This window comes from Macaca thibetana, chromosome 11 (genome assembly GCF_024542745.1).
Source record: "Macaca thibetana thibetana isolate TM-01 chromosome 11, ASM2454274v1, whole genome shotgun sequence".
Lineage (NCBI taxonomy): Eukaryota > Metazoa > Chordata > Mammalia > Primates > Cercopithecidae > Macaca > Macaca thibetana.
Window position 1 is genome coordinate 22081970 of NC_065588.1, and position 27840 is coordinate 22109809.

At 35.6% G+C, this 27840-nt stretch overlaps 3 protein-coding genes across 5 annotated transcripts in view; 1 reads left to right on the forward strand and 2 right to left on the reverse strand.

Annotated features, from left to right (window-relative positions):
- The window catches only part of LDHB (lactate dehydrogenase B), a 478946-nt gene that overhangs the window by 263179 nt on the left and 187927 nt on the right, over window positions 1-27840 (reverse strand). The gene's annotated exons all lie outside the window — the stretch shown is intronic.
- The window catches only part of CMAS (cytidine monophosphate N-acetylneuraminic acid synthetase), a 412527-nt gene that overhangs the window by 249015 nt on the left and 135672 nt on the right, over window positions 1-27840 (forward strand). The gene's annotated exons all lie outside the window — the stretch shown is intronic.
- The window catches only part of ABCC9 (ATP binding cassette subfamily C member 9), a 140792-nt gene that overhangs the window by 90166 nt on the left and 22786 nt on the right, over window positions 1-27840 (reverse strand). For all 3 annotated transcript variants that reach the window (XM_050747609.1, XM_050747611.1, XM_050747610.1), the window contains exons 6-15: window positions 27075-27241; window positions 25813-26055; window positions 23182-23376; window positions 21105-21257; window positions 20444-20599; window positions 18024-18158; window positions 16067-16229; window positions 11455-11495; window positions 10211-10353; window positions 3701-3809 (exon numbers count right to left, since the gene is read on the reverse strand). In XM_050747609.1, coding sequence (XP_050603566.1) covers window positions 3701-3809; window positions 10211-10353; window positions 11455-11495; window positions 16067-16229; window positions 18024-18158; window positions 20444-20599; window positions 21105-21257; window positions 23182-23376; window positions 25813-26055; window positions 27075-27241 — 1505 coding nt within the window. The remainder of the gene's footprint in view (window positions 1-3700; window positions 3810-10210; window positions 10354-11454; window positions 11496-16066; window positions 16230-18023; window positions 18159-20443; window positions 20600-21104; window positions 21258-23181; window positions 23377-25812; window positions 26056-27074; window positions 27242-27840) is intronic.

Below are 27840 nucleotides of genomic sequence, written 5' to 3' on the forward strand. Positions count from 1 at the left end.
TGGAGTGCAGTGGCATGAACACATCTCACTGCAGCCTTGACCTCCCAGGCTCAAGTGATCCTCCCACCTCAGCCTCCTGAGAAGCTGAGACTGCAGGTGCATTTGCCACCATGCCTGGCTAACTTATTTACTATTTGTGCAGACAGGTACTCCCTATGTTGCCCAGGTTGGTGTCAAACACCTGGATACCAGCAATCCGCCCATCTCAGTTTCCTAGAGTGCTGGGACTATAGGTATGAACCAATGCACTCAGCCATAATTGTCTTCCTACACAAATACCTTATAGAGACTATGAAGGCTAAGTAATAATACACTTTAAACTGTTAAGTTACCTAGAAAAGCAAAGGATTCTAGAATTGTGAATGTTATTGGTTTTGGGGGGTTATTTTTTGGCCTGGAACTGCAGGTTTAGCTTTTTGAAAAATCCACTGGGTTCTACCATGGGAATTAGGAATGTCCTCAAATAATCAGTAATTTAATCCAAACAAGATAATGCTCTTCCAGTTTCCATCAACTGGTGTATCAAGAGAACACCCAAACTATCAAATAGTACATTGCTAGGCTACATGCCAATAAATACACAAATTAAAAAGCCACTGAAAAGATTAGAAAGTAAGACACTAGCAGGGGTTCTGTCACACAGAAAATACTAATATATTTTGACTTAACACAAAGAGAGAGAGGAGGAGAGTATGTTCATTAACTTTATTTTAGTTTTATTTTTCCTTCTCACAGCCCTCACAAATACTCCTGGAAGTACACTGCATGAGAGGTTGTAGAAAGCCACTATCCTTTAGGCTAAGTATATTTTCCATGCAAAACAGGTCTACACCTACATATAAAATGTACTGTCTTCTAGAGTCTTTAATTCTGTAACATTATTGCCCCCACAGGTCCAAAAGAAATGACTTCATGCCCTTCACAAAACTAAGAAGAGGGTGGGAAGAGTAGATGTGTTGACAGAGATTTGAGTCGAAGTTCCACAGATGTAATATGAAGAGACTTTGGCCCTAGACTGTCACTAATTCTCCATGGAGGTTCTACAGCCAAAACCACTTAACTCTAAGTTTTTACAGAATACATAGTATCTTAAGCGCTCTCAAGAAGGAGTTTCCATTAGTGTTATTTTCAAACACACAACTTTTTTCACTCCATTTTAAAAAGTTTGTCATTTGTGGTTTGGCCCCTCAGCAGTGATGAATGACCCTGAAAGACATCAAGAAGTTCAGTCTGGTTTCAATAACCCTGAAGATGTTGGATGCATTTGAAGGGGATTCTTTTTTTCTTTCCAAAACCTTTTCTCAGTTCAATTTTTCTTCTATGCCACATCTCATATAAAAAAATTCTTCAGATTTCCCTAACTCCATGAACTTGACCTCCTATATCCCATTTCTTGAGGTCATCTCATTCTGCTCATCCCCATATCTCTGAAAGACAAGTTCCTTGGTAGTCTAGGACCATCCAAAGAGTGACGAGACTAGTTCTAATCAAATATTTGACCCCCTATTGCCTAAAAGTTTAGACACTCTTTAATATTTTTGTCTTTGTATCCATGTCCACACAATAACAAATAAACACTTTGAGGCATTGTTCCCCCAGCATATATAAGCATGGTGGTGGTCCCTTCTCGGACAAAATCATACCTGTCCAGTAAAACAACTTACCAGAAAGTTAAAAAACAAAAACAAAAACAGACAAACAAACAAACAAAAACCCTCCAGAACAGCAGAAGGAAATAAGTCTAAATATAGCTACATGATTGCCTTAACTATTTTTAGCAGTTTTAAACATGATGTAAAAAATATAGATTAATTTCCTGGCAAAAGCTTTCCAAATTCCAATCAGTTCCAGTCAGGAGATTGCATATACATTTGTGTTGGTTCACCTAAATGGTAAATATATTCATATTTTTTCTAATAGTAACAATTATAACTAATATTAACTTATGACTCACTGTGGAATAATGCTTTTCTACTTTGTGAAATATATTAATTTTTAAGAATTTCTTCAGATTTTTTTAGATACTTCCTTCAAGAAAATTGTATAATCCAGTCATTGATTTAAGTATTATCTAATGGCTAGTGACTCTTAAATTTATATCTCCAAAGCTTATGTCTCTTCTTGGGTTAAGAAGTATCTCAAAATTTGCACGTGCAAAATGTACCTCTTTATTCTATCTCAACAGCTATATCATCTACCCAGAAGTCAAGCCAGTAACCTAGGATTCTTCCTTGAGTCCTCTTTCTGCCTCATCGCCCCCATCCAATCTATCGGCAAGTCTTTATCAGCTCAACCTCTAAAGTGTACACTGAATTTGATCTCCTTTTTTCACAATATCCACTGCAACTGGACCAAAAGCTGTAATTCTAACTGTCATCCTCTCCTGCCTATATTATTATAATTACTTCTTTACTGATCTATGTGTTTTACTCTTTGTCCTCCATTGACTTCCCTCTACACAGAAAACAACATATAAATGAAATTATATCAAAAATATAAATGAAATTATATTACTCCCTACTTTGAAACCTTCCAGTAATTTCCTATTGCATGTCAATAAAATCTAAACGCTTTTCGTGGCTTACAGGGGCCCTCAATCATTGTTCTCACATCATCTCATCTTTCTCTTCTTTACCAGGCTCCAACCACAGTACCCCTCTGTTCCTTGAATACACCAAATTAATTCCTACCTCAACACCTTTGCATCTGCTAGTTCTCCTGAGTGGAATACTCTTTTTCTATAACTTTTCAGGAAAGGTACCTATTTTTTTATTCAAGTCTTGGCTCAAATGCTGGATCTCCAGAAGGGCCTTCTTGGAAATGACCACCCTGTTTCAAGTACCCAATTCACTCTTTAATGTCCTCTTTTATTTTCTTCACACAGTGAAACTATGTTATTGTTTTAATTTGCTTATCAATTCCTGCCTCAAGAAAGCGAATTCTGTGACAGGAAGGATCTCACATGTCTTGTTCATTGCTACAACCCTAAGTCTTGGCACAAAGCACAGCCAAAAAAATCTAAAAACACAGGCATATATTTTAAAAAGCTTATTCATATTACATGTAATGCATGACAAAATAATACTGACTATGTTTATAGATTTTATGTAGACACTAAGTAAATATTTGCATCATGGATAAATGAACTGGACTACAACTTACAAGATTCAAGTTTTAATTCTAGCTCTACCACTTAGTAATCTTACGACTTTATTTAAGCCTCATGACATGCAAAATAAAAAGAGCTGGAAAATAAAAAAAGAGACAATGTAATGTAATTCAACTGGAAAATAAAAAGAGACAATGTAATATACTAAGTGGATAAAAAGATAAAATGCATCAGAAAATATGTTTTAAACTATAAAGTGTAGTATAGCTAAACGGTATTATAAGAAAATGGTGCATGAGTCGTAAACTTATTTTATGTTATTTTAATATAAATTTGGAGTAACCAAACTCTCAATTGCCTTTTGAATTAAACATGTATTGTGTCTTAGGATAATTTTTTCCTGGATTTATAAAGACAAGCCTTATACATTTGTCTATTGATTTTAGACTTGTGAGGTTGTACAGAAGCAAGTGGCAATTTTTCTTCACATGGGTTAAAAAATAAAGCTTATAATCTCACTCATATTAATCTGTCCATTCTGCTGAGACTGTCCTCTATTCATAACTTCCATAACAAAAATAAGGCACTTACAACTCCAGTGTGCTTCTTACAGGACTCAAAAGGAAGCGAACCTTCACCAGTTCGCCAACTGTCATCACCAATCTCATCACTCAAGAGAAACTCATTCAGCTTTTGAACACTGCAAAAAAGCAACAAACACAGAGTAAGATTTAACAATAAAACCACCACTCAAAAAATGCTACTTAAATAATAACTTTAACACACATTTTTATGGTGAGTAGGATGCCTGCGAGAGTCATTTTTCAAGACCAACTGGGAATTCACCTACATCGACCAAACATCCTAAATTGCCAAGGACAGTGGGGTTTCCAGGACATGGGACTTTCAGTGCTAAAACCAGAAAAATGTCAGAAAAGTCAGGACCACTTGTCACCCTAATTTCAACAGAACCTTCTGTGCATTTTTTTTGCAATTATATTCCTTGTCAAAAACAGTGAAGTTGTTTAGGAACTTGGAACACGGTGGTTAAAAATAACACCAAGGAGGAAATTCCTGTTAGTATTCTAATTTTACAAATGATGGGGAGGTGATGTACAGAGAAGCTAAGTAACCTGCCTAAAACCATGTACTATGCAGATCTGGAATCCTTGGCCACTGTGTATCTTGCTTAAGCACTATGTATTATTCACATTTTCTGAAGCTGGCAAGGAGAGGGGCCTCTAGAGTCTTGCTGCTCAAAAGTTTCAGCCAAGAACCAGCAGCATCAGCATCAACTGGGAGCTTATTAAAAACAGAAAATCTCAGCCCTGCCTCCAAATAAGAATCACATTATGCATTTGACCAACACCCAGAGGCGCTTCACAAGCACCTCTAGAGAGGCCCTGCTCTAGAAGACTGGTTTGCAAACATTCTTTACTGTAACCTCCTTAGGCTGGACACAAGATTCCTTGGCTCATCTACTCTACCCATTCTAACTTTCTCAAACCAGTGTCACAGGATCAGGATCAAAAATAAATAAGCAAAACAAAGAAAACGATAATGTGGTTTGTAAACGTCATCCTAGAAATAAAATAACATACAAAAGGAAATTCAGTGAAGTTGCAAAGGAAAAGAAGTGTTCCTTTTGGCAAGCTAGGATGCAGCAAGTGGAAAAACTTGCTTGGTACGTGCAGCAGCAACTACAGGGGAGGTATTGCCTTTGATAGGAAACTAGAAAATGTATGTATGAAATAAACGGTTTCTTTTTTAAAAATTTTATTTGAACTTATAGTCAAGTTCCACCAGACAAGTCTTCAGAACTTGCTTTTTGTGACACAATAACAAAATGAGAAAAAAGTAAATTTAATTTAGTCTGCTGCCCATGATCTTTAATCGTTTTGGCTTTGCATGCCAGAGAAACATGAAGGAAGATGAAAATCCATTGAGGCAATCTATTAGCTGTCAAATTGCACTTGCAGGGAACTAAAAGAGGTAATTGTTTAGGAAGAGCTTCAGTTTGTACACTTTCTTTGAGTCTTTGACAGCAAAGTCTGACCACATAGACTTGAAAAACGGTGTTATAAATGGCTTATGAAACATTATTTTATTCCTCTTAAATGGCAGTTATTTCATCTTCACTTTTATAGATTGTAATTGTCATTCTGTTCTTACATTTTGAAAAGACTTGATTTTAAGAAGTGCAGCTCTGTCAATCAAAGGAATACCTTTAAACAGTTTCACACTATTTCTCCGCACAAAAAAAGAAAGTTGAGCAGCCAGGCTCATTTGCCTTTATAACTCCAAATCTAGCAATGCCTGGCACATGTCGTTCAAGGAATGTTTGTTGAATAAATCAAAGAAGAGATAAACCAATGATTCAGACATTAAGTAAGGTCGGTTGGTTCAATTCTCCATTCCCATTTCTAGTATAGATACAAATCACTAATCTTTCCAATGTAGCCTCAAAGCTTTTATGGGATAAATGAGCCCCACTCTTCCTGAGCATTGGAAGCCATGATCCCTGACCTTGATTGGGAATGGGGACGACACTCTTTCTTCATAACATCCCACTTTGAAACATCAATGACAAGGACCACCAATGGATGCCAATACTAACCCATCTGTTAGTATTACTTACTTCCCTTCCTTTCCCATGTCCCCAGTCATTCTAGACTCTCTGGCTGAGGATCTCTGGCGCTGCCATTTTGTCATTGTTGTTGTTTGTTCTATGTCTATCTCTCCCTCTAGACTGTGAACTCTTTAACAGTAAAGATTTTCATCTTTAGAATCTATCCCAATACCTAAAATATAGCATGGTCATTCCTCAAGAAATGCCTAATGAAATAATAAATGGGTAATAAAAAAGCATTTTCTATTCCTATGAGGTCCCTTCAGAAATCACAGAGGTAAAACAATTGTGGAAAATGCACAAATCCTGACCAAGTGCGAAGTAATTTCCACCATGCTTCCAGGTTTATATTTTTAAAATGCAAATCTGTGCACGTAACGACCTGCTTCTTAAAGTCACAAATGGCATCCGGTTGCCTTTCAGCATCTTTAGCATCATCTAAAAGCTGCTCAGGAGTTTACTCTCCAGCTTCATGCCCTGATAATTCCCACATCAGAACCCTTCCTCCAATGACACTGAACTACTTTCAATCTCCTGAAGATACCAAGGTTTCTCACCTACTTACCCACCTTTTCCCCTTGAATATACTGCTCCCTCTGTTAAAACACGTTTTACATTTTTTTCTCCAGCTTTCCAAGTCTTACCTATTTTTAAGGATTCTATGAAAGAGCCACCACCTCCTTTAAATGTTTACTGACCACATAGTTTCCCTTCTCTCTCAAAAAGCTTCAAGGATGCCCATTATGGCCATAGCATTCTGTGTATAGCTTTATAACGCCATAACCCATGATACGGTAATTAGTTTCCCTTCCTCGTCTCTCTAACTAGGCTATGGACTCCCTGCAGATTTCAGCCTGTCTTTATCTTTGGAATTCTTAATGCCTAGCAATGTACCTGTATCAATAAATGAATGCACATCCACAGAAGATGCTCTGAGGCAGGGGGTAGAGATGAGCAAAATGGTGGTAAGATGGTAAAATGGAGATTTGTAACATACCTAAAATATTTAGGCAACATGGTGGGTACTTTTTATGTATTATCTCATTTAATTTTCTCAACCACCATAAGCAGGTAACATTATCGTGCTCATTTGACAATTGAGGAAGCTGAGCTACAGAAACACTAATTCATGTTTAAGGTCAAACAATGAGTATTTCCTGGTAGTGCTAGGATTTGAAAGTAGGTATATTTTGTACCAATCAATTTGCTACCCTGCCTCTGCCACCTTTCTAAATCAGTATTTTACTATTTTCTCATTTGTTTAGGCCATTCACAAAAATATTTAAGGTCTTACACTTTGGGTGGGTAGACACAGCTTAAGTACCCTGGACAAGTGCTATATTAATTGGGAAAACGGACTTCATTGCCAGCAGTCACATGGGTTTTTTTTTTTTTTGTAGGAATTATAAAATTTTGTAAACTGAAATACAGAGACCAGGCCAAAGTATATGCTTTATGATAAATATTAATAACAATTTACTTGACTGAAGGTAATACAGTGGACAAGTCATGCGTACATTCCTTTGGGAGGTACATGAGAGCAAAGACACAAGGTTATTTCCCAATAAAGTGACGGATTTGTTTTTCTCTTGGCAAATAACCTCTTCAGACATAGGTGTTGAATTGTGCATCAAACACAGTGTAGAGAAACCTAAGCTCAAATTATTTATAAAGGACATAACATATTGTTTTCAAAAGAGCAAAACACATGTATTATTTCCTTACAAATAAAGCAAAGTGGAGAAGTGAGGCAAGTCTCCTTAAAAAGAAATCTCTCTTCTTTGAGCATTTTATTATTTTAGATAATAGTTACTTTTCATTATTCTGTTTTTTGAAAGTAAACAAGAACACTTCATCATAAAATGTCCAGAAAAATCAAATGGTGTGGGGTACCGGGAGGTGTGAGGAGACAATCTGAATCACACCTGCCTCATTCTTCCATTTTATGAGATATATACAGGTCTCAGTCATTGAATGCCATGAAGACAACTTTGGCTAATAACCCAAACCTTTTCCAAAGAAAGCATAGAATTATTTTGGAACCGAGACTTGAACATGGTATGGAATTTTCCTCCAGTAGAGAAGTTTACAAGTCTCTTACATGCATATATAACGCAAGTTTGAGAGTGTGCTTTATCCCATTCTAACCCACCAAGTTTCTAAATGTATTTAAGAGAGCAGTGAGGGACTTCGAATTTCCACAGTTCCTGAAGAGGAGATTTCAAAATCAGCTGACCAAAGTCTCCGATTATAAACAGGCTGCTCAACTCACTGTGGGCCAACTGGCACTGAAGGTTGGTCACGGGTTCCCAGGCACAGAAGAAAATGCTCTAAGTCCAGTCAACACTGGGAGAGCACTTATTTGGGTTCCCAGAACTAGCACACAGTGGGAAAAAGGATTAATGTTCTCTGTGGACCAGCCATCTCTGTAGGACCTGCAATTCAACCACTGAAACCCATTTGAGAGAATCAGGCTTTTATAAGCAGATTTTGTTTGGCCTGTGGCTTGGGAAATCTGGAACTGAGCCCTGAAAAAAGACTGGTCTTTATCAAACTGGCAAATGTCTTTTCCATGAGATGTGCAGAAGGGAGAGTGCTATGCAGAAATATACAGGGATACCCATTCTCCACTGTACTAGGATTTACTACCACAGAATTATATACCACGCATTAGAGGGACACTCCTAGATTGTTCTGTTTTTTAATCAACTCAAAGTCCTTTTAATGTTTGGTAACCTCCTGATTTCAGGGGTGTTATCTATTGCAAGTTATCAACCGCTTTCTACCTCCACTTGTAGTATAAAGTCAAATTCCAAATAAAAGTGCACTCATGAAAGGGACAGTTGTTGAGTGGAGAAAATGAAAATAAGGACCAAAATAGCAGACTCTGGCCATTTATCAATTTTATTGTTTGAAGTAGCTTCTCTTCCAGAGCACTGCCTAATTTGGAAGTGGGGCTACAAAAAGTAGTCAGGGATCTGGACAACTGTTTCAGAAGGCAGAACAATAAGAAAATGAGGGCAGATGTGGCCAGAAGGCTTGAGCTCTAGACACTAACAGCTCTAGAACTGGTTGTTAATGATATGTCTCAGAGGTTGACATTGAAACTATATTACACTATCATATTCTGTAAGAATTTGGTTTATAAGATGATTTATATGCATTTTAATTTTATTTGGCGTTAAGCCATTGTTAAGCCAGTGCAAACTATTGGCTTAAAGCTGAAGATTCTGGTATTTTGAATAATAAAGTCTAGTTTTCTCAGTAATATATAGATTCTAGCAAAATTGTCTCATTTTAAAAGTCTCACAAATGATGTTCTATGTTTCCGTCAATTGCAACATGATACTTCATATATTTAAAGGCTCAATTTTCCAATTTTTCTTCAATATTGCAACATCTTGGCATTTCTTTCAAAAGCCAGATATAAATATGATAATGACTGTTTACAAAGCATTCTGAGGTTTTATAGGTTTATAAAGAGCATATATCTAAAATGAAAAATTCCTTTTTAAGACAGCCTTATTTATGGGAGCATAAGACATATAGACTATGGTATAGGCAGTGTATCATCTAGTTTGGTAACACATTTATATAAGTAAAAATGGTGGAAAAATTGTCTTATCATATCACATCTATTTTTATAGCTGTGCATTATGAGAAATTATAAAGAGACAAAAATCTGCACTGGTTGGAAACACTATAGAAGCATATTTAAATGAGCAAAATACAAAATGGTTTTGTATTTTGAAATACAAAGACTTTGTATTTCAGAGACTTTAAGCCTGGATCTTTTTCCAGATTAAACTAAAATTAAAATAGTAAATGTGATGATGTGAACATTCTCTGTCACTATTGTTGCCAATATAAACTGGCACAGCTTTAGTGGAAAACATTATGGCTGTATTCATTTTTAAAAATCTTAAAAATATGTGCCCTCCTTGACTTACCACCACTTCAGTGGAAAGCAACACATTCATCAAGGACCTCAAAAATGTGCATATTATTAAAACTAGTATCCTCACTTCTAGAAATCCAACTTGAGAAAATCATCAGAGAAAAGTTTAAAGATAAACAGAGATGTGTGAACTTCGGGAGAAAACAGAACCATTCTAAATGTTCAATAAAAAGGTAATCATTAAATAAATTAGAATATTTCCGACATAGAATATTACATAGTCAGTAAACATGGCATATTATAAAACTTAAATGAGGGGAGAATAATTTAAGAAAAGTTTAATCAGGAGACAAACACTAGATAAATTTAAAATTTTTGTTTTGAAATAATTATTTTTACATGAAATAAATAAAAGACTGAAAAGTAGCATACCATAATTTTTAACAATGGTTATCTCGTGGTAGTGATTTTAATGTTCTTTTTAAATATTTTTTCAAATACTCCCATTAGCACACACAGCACACATCATTTCTATTATCAATAAGCAAAAAATGTCAAACACTTCAGTGCATACCTTATGATGGCTTTGACTGCAAATCTGACCACTGTGGAGAGCAGGAACAGTGGTGTGACCAGGATGTGGAAGAGGGACAGTGAAGCAAAGGCCTCTGCAGGTTTCAGATTGTTTCCACTGGCATACGCGTGGGTCACAAAAGTCTGTGCAAAGAAAGGAGTTCTTTAGAGAAAGCTGGAAAAAGTTTCACACATGCGTACATTCAGTCTTATCTGAAAAACCTAACATATTCTGCTACGCCAGTATGTCCATTGTAACTATGATAACAATGACTTCATCCAAAACTCCCTAATTAAAACAGTACTTGCTTTTGGTGAGTCCTGAAAGGTTTACCTGCAATTATGGTGGCAAACTTATGAGAAAGTTAGAAAAAAATTCTACTTACAGATTACATAATTGACTCTGTCAGTTACTAAGTAGGAGGAATAAAGGGGTGGAGAACCCAGAGTTTTTAACAACCAGTCAAGCCCTTTCCAAGCAATACTAAATATTCCAGGAGAAAAAATAATGTTCTCTTGTTTTGGGGTCCTCACTGTGGATCTTTACTAAAACTGTCAGCATTAATACCCAAAGAATACTTATTTACATTTTTTTTTTTTGAGACAGGGTATCACTTCATTGCCCAGGCTGGAGTGCAGTAGCGTGATCATGGCTCACTGCAGCCTCGACCTCCCCAGGCTCAGGTGATCCTCCCACCTCAGCCTCTCAATTAACTGGGACTACAGGCATGCGCCATCATGCCCAGCTAATTACATTTCTACAAATAATACCAGTTGCCGAGTTTGTCACTTTAGTATGAAATATAATGCAATTATAAGATTTTCTGGTTGCTGATGTAGCTCCATCCTGTTGTAAGAATGTCTGGGAACTAGATCATTGAGATTAGAACAGTTAATTCCCAACCACTGTTCATTTTGCAATGTTTGCAAATGTACCAGTGTACATTTGGCAATGTTTTGATTGTTGTAACTGAGGTTGCTACTGGCACCTGGTAGCTAGAAGCCAGGGATGCTGCTAAACGTCCTAACACAGAGGGCAGCCCCTAGAACAAAATTTATATGGATCAAAATGTCCATAGTGTCTTTATTGAGAAACTCTGGATTAGAACTCTTGCAATGGAGATGGTAATAGAAGGAAGTCACAGAGGTGAGGTAATATACATTACTACCCACACATTCTTGCTCATAAATCATTTATAAACACTGACTTGGTTTCATTTCTAAAAGCAAGAAAAAGTGTCTTACAGCAAGAACAGCTGCTATGGGAATTGCTGCATTCATGAAGACTGTGGAAAGAAATAAAATGCATTATTTTTCATTGAACTGTGAAAACATTTTCAGTAACTTTAATCATCTATTATTGCTTTAACTTTCTTTGAAGACAGGAAGAACAGAGTATTAAATGTCATTGTGTCTGGAGTCCAGAAACATTTCACAGTTAGTACCTACTTGTCTGCAGTTTTATGAGCTCCCGTACATTAGTCTTAACCAGTATCTTTTTTTCTTTATTGAATTTTTTTCTTATGAAATGTTAGAATTCATATAAAATCATCCTTTAATGATAAAAATTATTAGAACTTAACAAATGCGTATTCTAGAGAGGGGTTACAGTCTATCTTTTGTTTAGTCCACTAAACTAATTTAAATATGTGAAATCAGGTTATTACACAGATTAAAAACAAGAATTTGGTATCACTTCAAGTTCCCTTTCCAGCAGTTATATTAATATTCATTTATGACCCTTTCTGTTAATAAAATAACTCCATAGCCTGGACTCTCTGCATGTCTAAATACCTCTCCTGGAATATATTTAACTATCATTGGATCAGCATGATATGCCTAGTTGAAATAAGAAAAACTCACATTTTAGCCTGAAATACTAGTGTTTGGAAGTAACAGTAAAAATAAAAATCGAAGTTGATGATCTATAGTCGTACAGTCATAAACTATAGAATTTTAGGAACCGAGAAACCAAAGATGAACTGAATTGTTGATAACAGAGCCAGGCAACAGCAGAGTGAGAAGCTAGAATCTAATTATCTTAACAGTAGAGGACTCGGGTTTTTAAAATCTTCTGCTCTCAGGAATTATCCTTACCACTGTACATGGAACAGAATCAGACTGTGCTTTTGCCAGTCCAGATATGACTTAGTTGTCAAACACAGACTCAACAGTACCACGAATCCAAACACTGATCTGAGTTTTGTAATAACACAGATGAGGAGCCACATTTCTGTCTCAACCTTCTTTCTCTGACTATTGTCACCTTATTTTATTTTATTTTAAGTTCTGGGATACATGTGCAGGATATGCAGGCTTGTTACATAGATAAACATGTGCCGTGGTGGTTTGCTACACCTATTAAGCCCAGCATGCATTAGCTACTTTACTCCTCACTGCCCTCCTCATAGGCCCCAGTGTGTGGTGTTCTCCTCCCTGTGTCCGTGTGTTCTCATTATTCAACTCCCACTTATAAGTGAGAACATGTGGTGTTTGGTTTTCTGTTCCTGGGTTAGGATAATGGCTTCCAGCTCCATCCATATTCCTGAAAAGGACACGATCCCATTCCTTTTTATGGCTGCATAGTATTCCATGGTGTACATGTACCACATTTCCTTTATCCAGGCTATCACTGATGGACATTTGGGTTGATTCCATGTCTTTGCTATTGTGAATAGAGCTGCAATAAATGTACGCAGCATATATATTTAAAATAGAATGATTTACATTCCCTTGGGTATATACTCAGTAATGAGACTGTTGGGTCAAATGGTATTTCTGGTTCTAGGTCTTTGAGTAATCACCACACTGGTCTTCCACAACGGTTGAACTAATTTACATTCCCATGAACAGTGTAAAAGCGTTCCTATTTCTCCAAAACCTCACCGGCATCTGTTGTTTCTTGACTTTTTAATAATTGCCATTCTGACTGGCGTGAGACGGTATCTCGTTGTGGTTTTGATTTGCATTTCTCTAATGATGAGTGATGTTGAGTTTTTTTCATGTTTGTTGGCCACATAAATGTCTCCCTTTGAGAAGTGTTCCTTTGAGAAGTGTTTCTTTGAGAAGTGTCTGTTCATGTCCTTTGCCCACTTTTTAATAGGGTTTTTTTTCTCATAAATTTGTTTAAGTTTCTTGTAGATTCTGGATATTAGACGTTTGTCAGATGGATAGATTGCAAAAATGTCCTCCCATTGTGTAGTTTGTTCACTCTGATGATAGTTTTTTTTTGCTGTATTGTAACCCTATTTTCTAAGTGTATTCTTTTCTTTTAATCTGCTTTGTAGCAGATGCATATGAAGCACTTGACATAGTGACTGAGATGGAGTGTGCGCTCAATAAATGTTTGTAGTATTCATTATTTTCTTCAATCTTTACAATCCTACAGGGTAGATATTATTACTAGCTCATGTTACAGATTAAGAAACTGAGGCAAGGAGGATATAAGTAATTTCCTCAAGGCCATACTACTACAAAGTGTCAGAGCTAAGATTTATAGCCAGCTCTGTTCAACTCACCACCAAAAAGACTGTACTGAACAAAATAATAAAACTTGAAGTGGTCAAACTGGAATTTTGCCCCATTGACTCAAGAATCCCAGCTGCCTATCAAGAACACAGGATAATGTAGTTTACCCCTCATTACTTCTTATTGCTCTCCCCTAGGATGGCCTCCTCTACCTTCTCTCCTCTTGGATTTGACTCAAATACCAACACAACTCTCATCTCTAGAGACACACACGCTGGATTCTCATCTCACCTCAGCCCTTTAGCAGCTGGATGATTTCAAAGAAGTTCAAGCTACCTAAGTTCTGTATACATCAATCTTTTAATTTCTAAAGTGCAGTTAATAATAAAATCTAGTCCAGGCATGGTGACTCATGCCTGTAGTCCCAGCACTTTGCGAGGCTGAGGCACTTGAGCCCAGCAATTAAAGGCTGCAGTGAGCTAAGTTTGCACTGCTGCACTCCGGCCTGGGTGATAGAGTAAGGCCCTGTCTCAAAAAATATATAAAAATAAATAAATAATAGAATCAAAACCCCTGGGCTGTTGTAATAATTAAATGAGATGGTATATGAAAAACCACTTATGGCAATAGTTGGCTAGGTATACTCTCAATATATCTTTGTTGTTGTTGCTGTCATTATTTCTGGCTGCATCCATCCTTCTTATGAGAATTGCAGTCCTCTGAAGAGAAGGATGTATATCGAAGGGGTCACCAACTTAGAGTAGTACAATATAAGTGAGTGAATCTTGATCATCCTGCCTTCTAGCATCTTGACACCGTGTTAGTGGTGCATTGCTGGAAGATAAAACTCCTCCCAACTTTACGTCTAATGCATCAAGCGTTAGGATTAGAATAAAAGAGTTATATAAGCCAAATATTTTCTCTAAATCTATTTCACAAAAGAAATGTTTATAATCTTTAAACTCTAAAGGAGTTTATAATTCAAGAGGAAACAATATATAAACTTCTCAAATTTTAATTTGCTAACGGTCTTGGGAGCAACAGAGATGAGCAAAACTGACACATAAATCAAACCAAATATCAGTGGGAGTAGTTTTGCTAAGTTTGTGTAAATTATACTAACATAAACCCTGTTATTCATAAGAATACTCAGAGTCATACTTTGAGGAAAAAAAGTAATATTTTTGAAACAGTTGCTTTTACAAGTTAGAGTTGAAGATGAAATAACTCTGTATTTTGAAATTCTTGAAAATATATTGGAACAAAGGGTTTTCTGTGAATGAAGTTGGGCTTCCTTCACCTGAAAATGATATATTTTTTTCTCCTCAGTTTTCAAAAATGGCTGTATTTTCTTGACAATCTTCAAGAAAATATCAAGTTATAAGCTCCCAAGGAGACAAGCTAAAAAGCTGCAAATATTTTTAACCCTTTTCCCGTTTAGAAAATAAAAGGCGTAGCTCACTGCCAGTACTCATTTAGTTTTACATAAACACACTCTTTGAGGCTGAAGCAAATCTGATTGATTTTTAACGTGAAAATAAAATGTAAAAACTGTTCTTGGAGGTATTTCTAAACAGAACTAACAAGAGAACTGTCACAATCATCTGAATCATCTATTTAGGAAAAAATCGGATTCATCAAATGAATCTTCGGCCAACGCTGTTCGAGAAAGATGTTAACATCATGCATAAGAATGCTATGTTTTCTAGGATTTGACATTTTTAGCGATTGAGAGAGTTACTATATTTTGTAAACGGAAACACAACTACTAAAAACAGAATGCTACAAATAGAATGATGTCTTTTGTTTCCAGAGTCGATATCCTAGAGTGATGCAAAATCATAATAAAAGCAAGATGTTTTGTGGCAAAGTTTTCTCGGCATAAAAGCTGCAGCCACAAGCGCTACCTGTGAGTACTCTGAGACAAATGCAAAAAGAGTTAAAGAGTGTTTGGGGACAAGAAGATCAATCATAATGTAGTCAAATCAATTTCAGTAAAACACATTTTTACTGAAAACCAACTATTTATCCTAACTGAACTGATACAAGGGTTTTAATCACAGTTACCATTATCATCACCATCTTCATTTTACTGATGAAGAAAACCAAGGATTTCAGTTTGTAGAGTAACATAGTCAAGGGCACACTAGTTGTGAGGGATCAAATTCAGGTCTACTTGACTCTAAACCTGGGCATACTTCGGTCTTTAATTTAAATGTAAACAGATAGCCTCGTGTGGCTGGCGGCTATTGGACAGCACACATTTAGAAAATAAATAGGTGTCGTTGAAGAACTAGAATGTTTCACTGATCACAATCTAAACTGAACAGACTGTTGGTTATTCTGGTTGCCCTTAAAGTCGCCTGTTCTTACAGCAACAGCAACTTACTGGAGAGTGATGTATAAAGTGCAAAGGTTTTGAGACTAGACAGTTCTTTCATTCTTGTTTCCTCCACGCTTTTGCAGAAAATGTGTTCCCAGGCATACAATTTTAGAAGTTTGATGCCTTTCAATATTTCATTTGTTTTCTTCAGTCTCTCAGTGGAATAATCCTATAAAACAAAGGAAGAAAAATAATACTAGTTGCATCCAAGTGAATCAGAAAGGCAGGACCATGTAACGGACGGGGATTGAGGAGATCTTGATTTCTGACTGGTCACGTCACTCACTAATTAGGTTGTGAAATTCCCAGGAGAAGCAGTTAAGCCCTTTGTGCTTCGTGACATAAAGAGCTTAGTGAGATGGCCTCAACATTTCTTTCCACCTAAAAACATGTATGTCTCTGTTGCTGTGGTTTACGTAAAAGCTAAAAACAATTTTCTAAAGTTTCACATGATTTCCTTGAATCATGTCTGCAAATAATATAGACATAAATTTAAATAACTAATAAGGAGATTTATAATGACTCCTAACATCTAACTTATTTTCTTCTCCAGTCAACTCTATCACTCATACTTACAGGAAGAAAAATAATAAATTTAAGAAAAGTTAGTGGGCTTCTTATTTGAAAATATGAAGGTACAGTGTTATGTGCATTCATATTTCATCTTCATAATTCAGTTATTGAATCTAAGCCTATTATCTTAGCTATCAAGAGATTTCCACATACTTCTTTGTAAGCTCTTGGTTAAGGCCTAATTTAGATTCATTTATAACTTGCAATAATTGTAGAGAGATTTGTAGCAGATACAAAAGCTTCAATTTAGCCAGCTGTTTTCAGCTTCCTTTATCACCACGTTATACTAGAATTACTAACAAAGTGCAATGTGACTAATTAACTATCAAAGGGGGCAGTAGAGTGGTCAAAAGACAGATAAGAGAAAGCAAAAGTAGCAAACAGCCTGGTTTTTGTTCAATGTTTTGTCTTTACAGGGTCTTAAATGCCTATCAAATGATTGTTCAATGAGTAAATGATTATGGTATGAATAGCTAAACGAAAGACAGATGTTTAGGACTCATCACGTCTCTCTTAAGCTGCTCTTCCACACCTTTCTGTATTTGTGTGCTGGAGTAAAAAGGATAGATGGCTCAGACGGAAATAATGAGTGACCTACCTAAAGTAGCAGAAAAACAAGTGATAAAAACCGCTTGCGTGACATGCAACTCGCTTGTCACAGTAGAAACACGAACTTGAGAAACAATCCCGTCAGTGGCAACATCTCTACATTTTATGCCTGATTTACAGACAGCCTGGCTCATATTTAATCAAACTTTATTTGTAAACATGCTGTCAACAATTTTATTATTTGCAAATATTTCCCTATAAACAGCAAATTCATGCTCAAATAAAATGATTTCATGGAAAATTGAAGCCAGAAATGGTCAGTAACTGGGCTTTTTCTTGCTTGCCAAGTTGACCAGAAACATATTCAGCAAGAGCAGCTGCCACTGAAACATGTCAGTGTGACCCCATAGATCTTCACATGGTTTGAGTCTACCCTAGGGAAGAATAATTTCAGAAGCAGCAAACTTGACGCTTCCCTTGTGCCTTGATCCATTTCTTGCATGTCAATAACTGACATTCAGTAGCCTCAAAGTACGCTTAAGAGGATTCTTTAGACAAGTGATCTAAGAAGACTGAAAGCCTTATCACCTCATGGTACTTTAAAACATCAGGAACTGTAATTCTAGTATTTCGGGTCTACGATCATCAAGTTTTGAATTTCCAATCCACTTTTAAGAATTGTTTTTGCAACATGGAAAATACACATTTGCTGCCGAAGAACTGAAGTGAAATATAATTGTTTCCAAATTATCTTGAGTGGCAAGTATTAATTTCCTACATTATAAAATTAAAACAGCATTTCTCGATTTTTGTATTTAAATTTCCAAAAGATGTTACTTACAAGTGTACTTTTCTGAGCCTCTGCCAACTTTGTAGCAATAAAGTACTGAATTGGCGCAAGGAGCACAATGACAGCTGCACCAACCAATGCACTTGATCCAAGTAAATTATAGAGCAGAATCACGCCCATTATGATCTAGAGAGAAAAACACATGGAAAAGGGAAAATGAATGGGGGTGTGGGAGCCATTGCATGAAAGGAAATAATTTTTAGTGTAAATGTAGTATTTCTTAATTATTATATTAAGTTTATTTGGAAGTCAACAGTATTAAGGTTCTCCAGAGGGACAGAATTAACCATCAAGTCAACCCAACTGTGACAGTTGGGTTTTACTCTGATTTATTTGGGGAAGGCTAAGTGCTAGGAATGTATTTTTAGTACGATAATCTGTACAACTGATGTCAAACCAATTTATTGCATGAAGTTGCAAAGTGGTCCCATGACGCTTTTGAGCTTCTAAAGTAGTCTTCAAATTTTTAAAAGGGCATAAATTTTTTCTTGAAAATGCTGTCACCCACCATAAATTTGACATTCTATATTCTCTTGGAATTGTACTAGCTTTTCAAGGCTGAGAGGATGAAAAATAGCGGGCAGCATCATGTGAGTAGAGGATGATTGTCCGTGGACTAAAAGAGAATGAGCTGAGCTCCTCACCTCCTTATGACTCCAGACGTCACTTACTGACAAGAAGACTGGGGGTAACTAAAACTATTAAAAAGCTAAAGTTGGTGCCCTGTCTTAATATACTTCTCTTTCCCCAAACCAAGGGCAAAACCATTCAGACCTATCTTCTCTGGTTTGCTATTGTCTTCTTTTCCCTTTAAAACTCAGAATTTACCCCTGCTTTCCTATCCTCTCTCTCTCTGATTTATCACGGCCCAAAACATCAATTAATGAACTGTATCCATGCAGTTCAAGTATATAATTTATGCCTATATGGTAATGGTAATAGCTTAATAGCAGCTTTCTGGGGGCAATGACACGTTTACTGCCTAGCTAATTAGGTAGTTTGGGAAATCCAATAAAAACAAAAAATTCCTTAAGGTCACCCATGATGCAGTCGTTCAGAGATCTTTGGTGCACTTGAAATTATACTACGTAGGCAGCTACCTAATCCACCTTTATATAAGTACATTTTGATAAAATGAGACGAAGTACATCTTAAATCCTACTTTGTGACAAGCACTGTGCATACTACACACTTTTATTTGCCTTGGTTTTCTATTAAAAAATGAAAAGGCAAACAATAGGTTAAAAACTAGCATCTTCTTTATTACTTTATGCACTTTAATAAATGTGAGACACAGGGACTTAGATGACAGATTGTATCAAATAAGATCTAGTACTTGAGCTTCATCTACAGAATGCAACACTTGAGATAATTAAAAATGTCCAGCTTATACGGAGGAAAAAACTGAGTATATTTCTTTTCTTTTCTTTTCTTTTTTTTTTTTTTTTGAGATGGATTCTCACTCCGTCACCCAGGCTAGAGTGCAGTGGCGCGATTTCGGCTCACTGCAACCCCCGCCTCCCAGGTTCAAGCGATTCTCCTGCCTCAGCCTCCCGAGTAGCTGGGATTACAGGCATGCGCCACCACGTCCAGCTAATTTTTTGTATTTTTAGTAGAGACGGGGTTTCTCCATGTTGCTCAGGCTGGTCTCGAACTCCCAACCTTAGGTGATCCTTCCACCTCGGCCTCCCAAAGTGCTGGGATTACAGGCGTGAGCCGCTGCACCCGGCCTAAAAACTGAGTATATTTCTTTTGCCACTTTTAGCCAATTAGGGGAAGAAGAAAACGTGTCTTTAACTAAAATGTTATTTTACATAGGAAATAGCTAAATAGCACTCCAGTTTGTCACTGTTCCTACCATTTTATACAGTTTGACATTTTGCAATATGCTAACTATTGAAACTATGGGATTGATTAAAGCAATTGCTCTCGTTTAGAAATACTATAAGAGAGATTGCCAAAATAAAAGGGGTCAAACCATGGCTCTGTGACTTACATGAATCGAGGCGATAATACTCACAACTAACAATTACTGGATGCCCAGGAAATGCTGGGCACTACGCTAGATGTTATAGACCTATTAATCTATTTAACCTTGACAATTACCACAACGTTATGAGAAAGATACTATTATTATTCTCATTTACAGTTAAGAAAACTAGGGCTTTGAGGAGTTAAGCCCTTGTGTAAATGAGGGGCAGGGCAGATATTTGAACCCAAGCAGTATAATTTCAAATTTCTCTTTCTTAACCTATGCTATACCATTTCTGAGTCTCAGCTTCCTTTTCTATAAAAGAGTGTAATATTTGCACATTAAATAACTAGACACCTTTTATGAGCTAAATACGTTACTGTTCTTTTTGTTTTATTTCCTCTGCAAACAAAAATCATACTTATATTGATCTACCTACCTGAACAGGCATAGCCCATAGATTGGGACACAGGAACAAAAACCACATGAGTTGATTAGTTTCAATGGCAACTAAGTTGTTGATCTGTCCCAGAGTCATCTCCCCCATGGATAAGTTAGACGTAGAGAGCCTAAGGATTTTGTTATAAATCATGGCCTACCAAAAAAAAAAAAAAAAAAAAAAAGAGTACATAAAGTTCTATATTTAAAATTGACACTATGATTATTTTCATTGAAAATAAATAAACATTTAATTTTTTTTGAAAAAAAAGAAAAGAAAAATTCTATAAGGTCATCTTCTTAAATCAACCACTACAGTTATTTCTATTTCAGTATACTTATTTCAACAAAATACAGACTTATTTTTTCTAGTGATATAGTAAAAATATGCATTAAACTTTAAGCATAAGCTCTAGAACAAACAGAAAAAGGTAAGTAAATGCAAGATTTCAAAATATTTTTCTTCATATTATTTTAAAGTTATTTTTAATTCAACAGATTTATTAATTAGCTCTGTTTCTGTCATTAAGTAGATCATAGAAACGTTGTTGTAATACCAAAGTGAAAATGGAATGAAGAAACAAAACTGAAGCTATTATTCTGATCACTGAATGGTATATAGCATTCTTAGGAAACAAGTATCATTCACAGCCTTTACATACCAGCAGAGCTCCACGGAGGTTAATGCCAGTCTCTATGGTTACATAGTAGGAAGCCTGCAAAAATGTCCTTTGCAGAATAAGAGCCAAGAAGAGAAGAACTGCTAGAACATAAGCGTTTTCAAGAAATTCCTTTGATGAGAGCGTTTCTGAAATCTTGTCCCCAAAGAAAAAATGTGACAAATTAAAACTCGTCTTTTCATAGACCAGGTGTACAGTTTGCATTTACTACAAGATGCATAGTATTTAAATATAAAAATTCAATGTGTCTATAATACAGCAGTGAAATACAATGCAAACCAGTGAAATACAATACAAATCCATAAAATCCCTGATTAATGAGTGACGGAAATGCCTAATTGAAGAAAAAAAAGGTAAAATGTATTTAAAAAAATTAGAATGCATTTCCTGCAAAGGTATATCCAACTTTAGTAAAATGGTAAGCAGTAAATAAAAAGGCAAGTTAGTTTACACTCTAATTTGGAAGTAGAAGCTACAAAATTGATAGCTGGTCAGCAAGACCAATGGAACAAATATACAATTTTGGTAGCCTTATTAGTTTAAAATAATTCTACTCAGTTGCCTTTTTCTGATTTTCAGATATCTTAATTTATACTAATAAAATAAATAGCAAATTGTAAAATAGGTAATTTGTCTATATCACCCGTGCAACACTACCAGTAACAAAACATGACTTACAAAATTTTGTTTTAGTAGGAATATGACTGAATTCAGCCTAAGGATATCCAGAATTGATTTTTGTTTGTAACAATAGCATATGGTAACTTGTTTGTTAGAAAAGAAGGAAAGATAACATTTGACTAAGTACATTATATCAGTTTGGACACTCTTTATTTTCTATGATTTAGACCTAGTAGAATTTTACTTCTGGTCCCTTCCTCTTTTTTCGTGGGAATATATACAAATGTACAAGTCCTATTCCTTCTCAGCAAAACATCTGACTGATATGTGTAAGGGAGAAGGGTAATGGATAAACTCTGTGGAATTTAGATATCCGTATGTAATTAGGCTAGTAGAGACAAAACATCACCAAAGTGTATTCAGTGGTGAAAATATCTGGTTCATTTCAATTATAATTGAACACTAATGTATGCAAAGATCTGGGCTAAGCATTGTGAACACAAATATGAATGGCTCACCGTAATTGTTTCATAAGCTTACAACCTAGGTAGATAAGCATATCTCTAAGTAATGGGCTTCAGTAAGTGCCAACATAAAGTAAAGAGTGTGTTAAGGGACTGTCAACGGGGGTCAAATTCCAACTAGGACGATCAGAAAAGGCCTCACTGAAGAGGCAACATTTAATGTCAGTTCTCATATTGCATAACATTTTAATAGGTGATGGAAAGACGGCAGGAAATCACATTGAGAGAATAGAAAAGGAAAATGGATTCATCTGGTGATAGTTTCTATTTGTGGAACTACGAAAATCAATACTTATCTTAGAAAGAAAGTAGGAAGTTCACAATGCAGTCTTTATTAAAAATAGAAAATAAAAATTATATATTTATGATAGTAAACACAGAGTATTTTATACTATTAGCCCCAATATAATAACATAATATCTAATAAAATATCACAATGTGACTTGCCCTGATCATTGTGAAACAGGGTGGTGGTTTTTATTATATAAGAAAAGAGAAATGTACAATATTACAAACCACATTTCTAGTGTTATTGGTCATAGGCCTCTAAAGAAGTGACTCAGCCACCTCTCATGTAAAAAAATTCTTTAAAGGATTGCTATAAAGATTAAATAAAACAATCAATGCGCAATTTCTACACAAAGTTTCTGGCACACAGTGAGTGCTTATTAAATGTTTACAGGCTCTGAATCTGAGAAATAATTTTGTTGGGCAGATTCATTCAATGAATAAATACATAAACACATGATTTTTTTCTGAAAGGAAAATTACTGTTTTCTTTCCTTTAAAAAGCATTCAATTCTCTGAAAAAAAAAGCCTTTTTGAACAACTCATAAAACTGCATTAATAAAAAGTGACAATTACAATGAAATCCACCAATAATATGTTTCCTTTGAAAAGCACCAGGAACTTACTCCAGTTGTGTTGTTTGTCCTATTCTGGGTTTCATTCACACGCTGAACTATTCCAGAAATACAAAGAGGTCCAGCAAAACCCAGTAAGTCAGCCAGATAGCGGAATGTGCTACTAAGTAGAATTGGTCGCCCAAAAGCTCTGTACATTGCAAGCCATATAGATGGAGTCCGATTTGGATGATCTGCAACTTTTTTCTGGGGGAAAAAAAAAAAACCAAAACAGATGTAACAAAATAAAACTGCTTAGAGCAGTAACTAATCTCAAGTATGGAAATTCCTTCTTATACTTCAAAAAATATTTTAAGGGTTTAAAAATTGATGTTAATGTGTGCCTTTCAGCACAGCATGCATAATTCTGTATCCTTGCCTTCTATGCAAATAGTAGCTACTGAATGCATTTTAATAAAATAGAGAGAATAAGAAGTAAACAAGACAGTTTTTCTAAGACTGTATTATTTTAGTTATCACAGGATCCTTAAAGCCTAATTCATTTTCACTTTTCTTTGATTTGGTAAATGTATATTTGTCATGAAAATTGCCAAATAACATTACATAGCAAGCAAAAGAGTAAAGCACAAAGATCAAGGTTACAGGCAGACTGGTCAAGATTTCTGGAGTTACTAGATCACCACAGGTTTGCCTATCCAATGATTGCAAACTAAACAAAACAGATTATCCCAACTTCAAGTTGTTTCTTCTCCATGGTATTTCTTATCTCCCTGAATGGTAGTCAATACTTTAAAAAATTATGGTAGACTTGTGTTTCCTAGGTATTCCTCAAAGAAATGCAAAATGAAGAACAGCATTTATACTTGAGTCAACTCGGCTTCACATAGCTACAGTTGTTTGTTGTAAATACAATTTTAAGACCTGAGCAATCATCATAAAACTTAGGGAGGAGGTAGATAAAGTTTTTTCACTGTGACAAGGAATTCAACTCACTGGAGTAGAGTTCAATTATGTTCCCAGTGTAACCCTCTGTTAAAATAAATGATTTGTTTTCCAAAGTTTATGTAGACATTAACACACCAAGTTCAAGCTAATCTCTCTTGTAAAGAGAACTCAGAAAAATTAAGCTATGCTTAGGAAAGACTGCAAACATCTTTACTTCAGCAGTTTTAAAAATTTTATGCAATACTTTTCCCAGAGGTGAAACCAGAGAAATGACTCAGATTCATTTGTTGTAACCTTTTCCTGCCATTTAATTTCATAACACATATTTCTGACACAAAACGGAGATTATTTTCATCATTTACCATAAATGCTTTGTTGATCTTGATTGAGAACAGCCAAAAACTCGTGAGCTGTTTTACCATACTCTATTTCCTTCCAGTGTGGTTGAGAATCCTAATATTTTAAATGGCAATGATATTTGCCGATGATTGCAATAGAAAACACACCTATCACTGTGGGTAGCATGCATGACTATTTCGAATGATAAAAGACAAAATGAAAATACCCAAAGACTCTCATCTTTAAATTTTTTGAAACAACAATGAATACTTAGGAAAAGTGCCAGAGGAAGCCAATTTTGGCAGTCATATAGGATGATACATGGAAGAGGCAAACAATGTCCTTTTATTTAATTTAGTCTCCCATTTTGAACTATGGAAGCTAAATTTTAGTCAGTAATTAATATAAGGCTTTAAATTTCTTAAAATTGATTATTAGTTGGTATCTATTTTACCTCTTTATATAACAAACTTATGCTTGTGAAAAGACAATAACAAAAATTTCATGAGTTATTAATATTATATGGTAATGGATTAGTTATACATGATCATTGAACTTAATTCTTACTTTCCACTTGGTGACATGTCCCAGAGAAAAGATAGTACTCACTCTATCCTTCCTCATGTATTAATTGAGCAAGTAATAAAAGTATACTTCATTGGTTCTTCCAGTCTTCCAGCCCCAATTAACATGATTCAAAAGTACAGAGGAAAACAGATGAAGGAAATCTGCTTTGCCTTTACCATAGATATGATTTAAGCTTTGTGTCAACTTATTTTTTATTTTTTATTTTATTTATTTATTTTTTTAGGCAGAGTTTCACTCTTGTTGCCCAGGCTGGAGTGCAATGGTGCGATCTCGGCTTGCCACAACTTCCACCTCCCGGGTTCAAGCAATTCTCCTGCCTCAGCCTCCCAAGTAGCTAGAATTACAGGCATGCGCCACCATGCCCGGCTAATGTTTGTATTTTTAGTAGAGATGGGGTTTCTCCATGTTGGTCAGGCTTGTCTCGAACTCCTGACCTCAGGTGATCCACCCACCTCGGCCTCCTAAAGTGTTGGGATTACTGGCGTGAGCCATTGCGCCTGGCCTAAACTTTGTGTCTTTATATATATATAGTGTGTATATATATGTGTGTATATATATGTGTGTATATATATGTGTGTGTGTATATATGTATGTATGTGTATATATGTATGTATATATGTGTATACATGTATATGTGTGTGTGTGTGTGTGTGTGTGTATATATATATTTTTTGAGATGGAGTCTTGCTCTGTCGCCCAGGCTGGACTGCAGTAGCCCAATCTCGGCTCACTGCAAGCTCTGCCTCCTGGGTTCATGCCAATAGGACCATTCTCTGTAATTAAGCACATAGAAGACAGATGCTAAATTACCTTTTGTTCTTCATATGCATCTTTCAGGCAAACATAATTTGTTACTGCTCTCATTGCTATTGGCAATTTTCCAATTGCCTTCAGATCAATAGGCTTTTTATGAGCAGTTATAATAAGTGTGTTCATCCACCAGTATGTTGCTTTTGACAGCAAATTCACAAATGGTTGAAGAAATCTCACTCCCAGATCCTGGAGGTCTTCAGGAGGCTTTACTTTCTGAGGATTCATGAAGAATACGTATCTCTGTGGCAAGAAAAATTCCACAGTATAACAATTAGTCCAATTATTTTCCACACATTAAAAGTAAAATTTCAATCTTTTTTACATTTTCATTTGACCAAAATTTATATTTTAAAGCCTCCTTCCATCCTTTTCTGAAATATTCTTTGAGATATTTCCTTCTGTTGTGACTAGATTAACTAGTTAATGCCAGAATTTTGCATGTAATCCTCTTGGGGTCAATTCTGAAAGATCAGTTAACCTTTTAAAAGATAGTTTTTACTAAGAGTCAGTGTTTCATGATATCCTATGACACGGTCAGCCAAATGAAGGTTTTTACATTGTTTAGATTTTAAAATGTGTTAACACCATTATTGAGTCTCTTGATCTATGTTTTCCTGATGTTAACTGATTACTCTCCACATTCATTGCAGCATCTATCTTTCTACTCACCGATCAAGTTCAAAGTTCTCTGATAAAAAATGAATACTGGAAAATCTATCTCTAGTATCTCACACAACGTAACTGACAGTATTAAGTGGTGGAAAGTACAATCGATTTGCAATTACAAACCAGGTATGGGTCTTGACCATATTACTTTGGATATATAATCAAAGCTATCTCTACATGCTTCTTCATCAGTGAAATGAGCAAACTGGATTACACTATTTTCTTTTCAGTTTTAAATTTCTGAGAATGCAATATTTTGCTTAACCCAGGGGTGCTTTGAGACCAATCATGGATGATTGAACTTTCTCCTCAAAACAATTTCTTCTGTAATATAAACTGAGCATAATATCTGACACATAGCAGGCATTTGATCAATCAAGATTTGTGAATGAATAAATCGTTTCTAGGGTCACACTGAGATTTCTGAAACACTGATGGCCTGAATTTAGTGATTAGTTCAACTTTATTTTTATATTATATAAATCAAATACGTGCATTCATCCTTGTAAATACTAATGATTTCTGGCTAACTGTAATCTTTTATATTGGGGTCTTGAATCCAAATAACTAAACAAAAGCCATTAGCTACATACCCTGACTCGAATGACGTTGATCTCCACAGCCATCAAGAGCCCATTCAAGATGACCATCATGCCTGTGATGCAGAAACGCAGGTTTGATATGTCCAAACCAGACTGACAGTACTTAACCAGTTTTATTGTTTTGGTAATAAAAGCCATTACCCAATACAGGAATAGGGCTGAAAAGAAAAAGACAAAAAGAGAAAGATACAATCTTTCCTTAAACTTCACTAGCATTTGAATGTAATTATGACGCCTTTTAGTAACAAAGGCAATTTTATGTACAATATTTCCACATGGTTTTACTTGGTAAGAAAACAACATATATGAGTTAGTGTACTTCTGGAGTTTTGAATTGAAGGAGTAATAACTTCAAAATGTTGAGTGCTTCCACCGTGACCATACACGATAGATGGGAGGATGTAAAGAGACATATAATAGGATAAACTAGACTCTTCAAAATGTACATGTAAGTCTATAAATTTTAAAAAGCAGCTTTATCTTCTGGTCTTGTTTTCAAAGAGCCTTAATTATATGAATAATTCACAAGTTGGTATCTGTGTAACCGACTTCATAGGTGTGTTGCAAACCCAAAGATGTGTTTCATGGTATTACCCTGGAATTATGGAATTCATGTATCTATGTAATTGAGTTTATGCCTTACAGATTCTTATTCAAGTAGTAAGTGACTTTTCTTAGTCAAATGGTTTAAAACACCATGCCCATTCGCATAGCACAAAGAACAATGATCCTATAGAGCAAACTGAGAAGTCAAGTA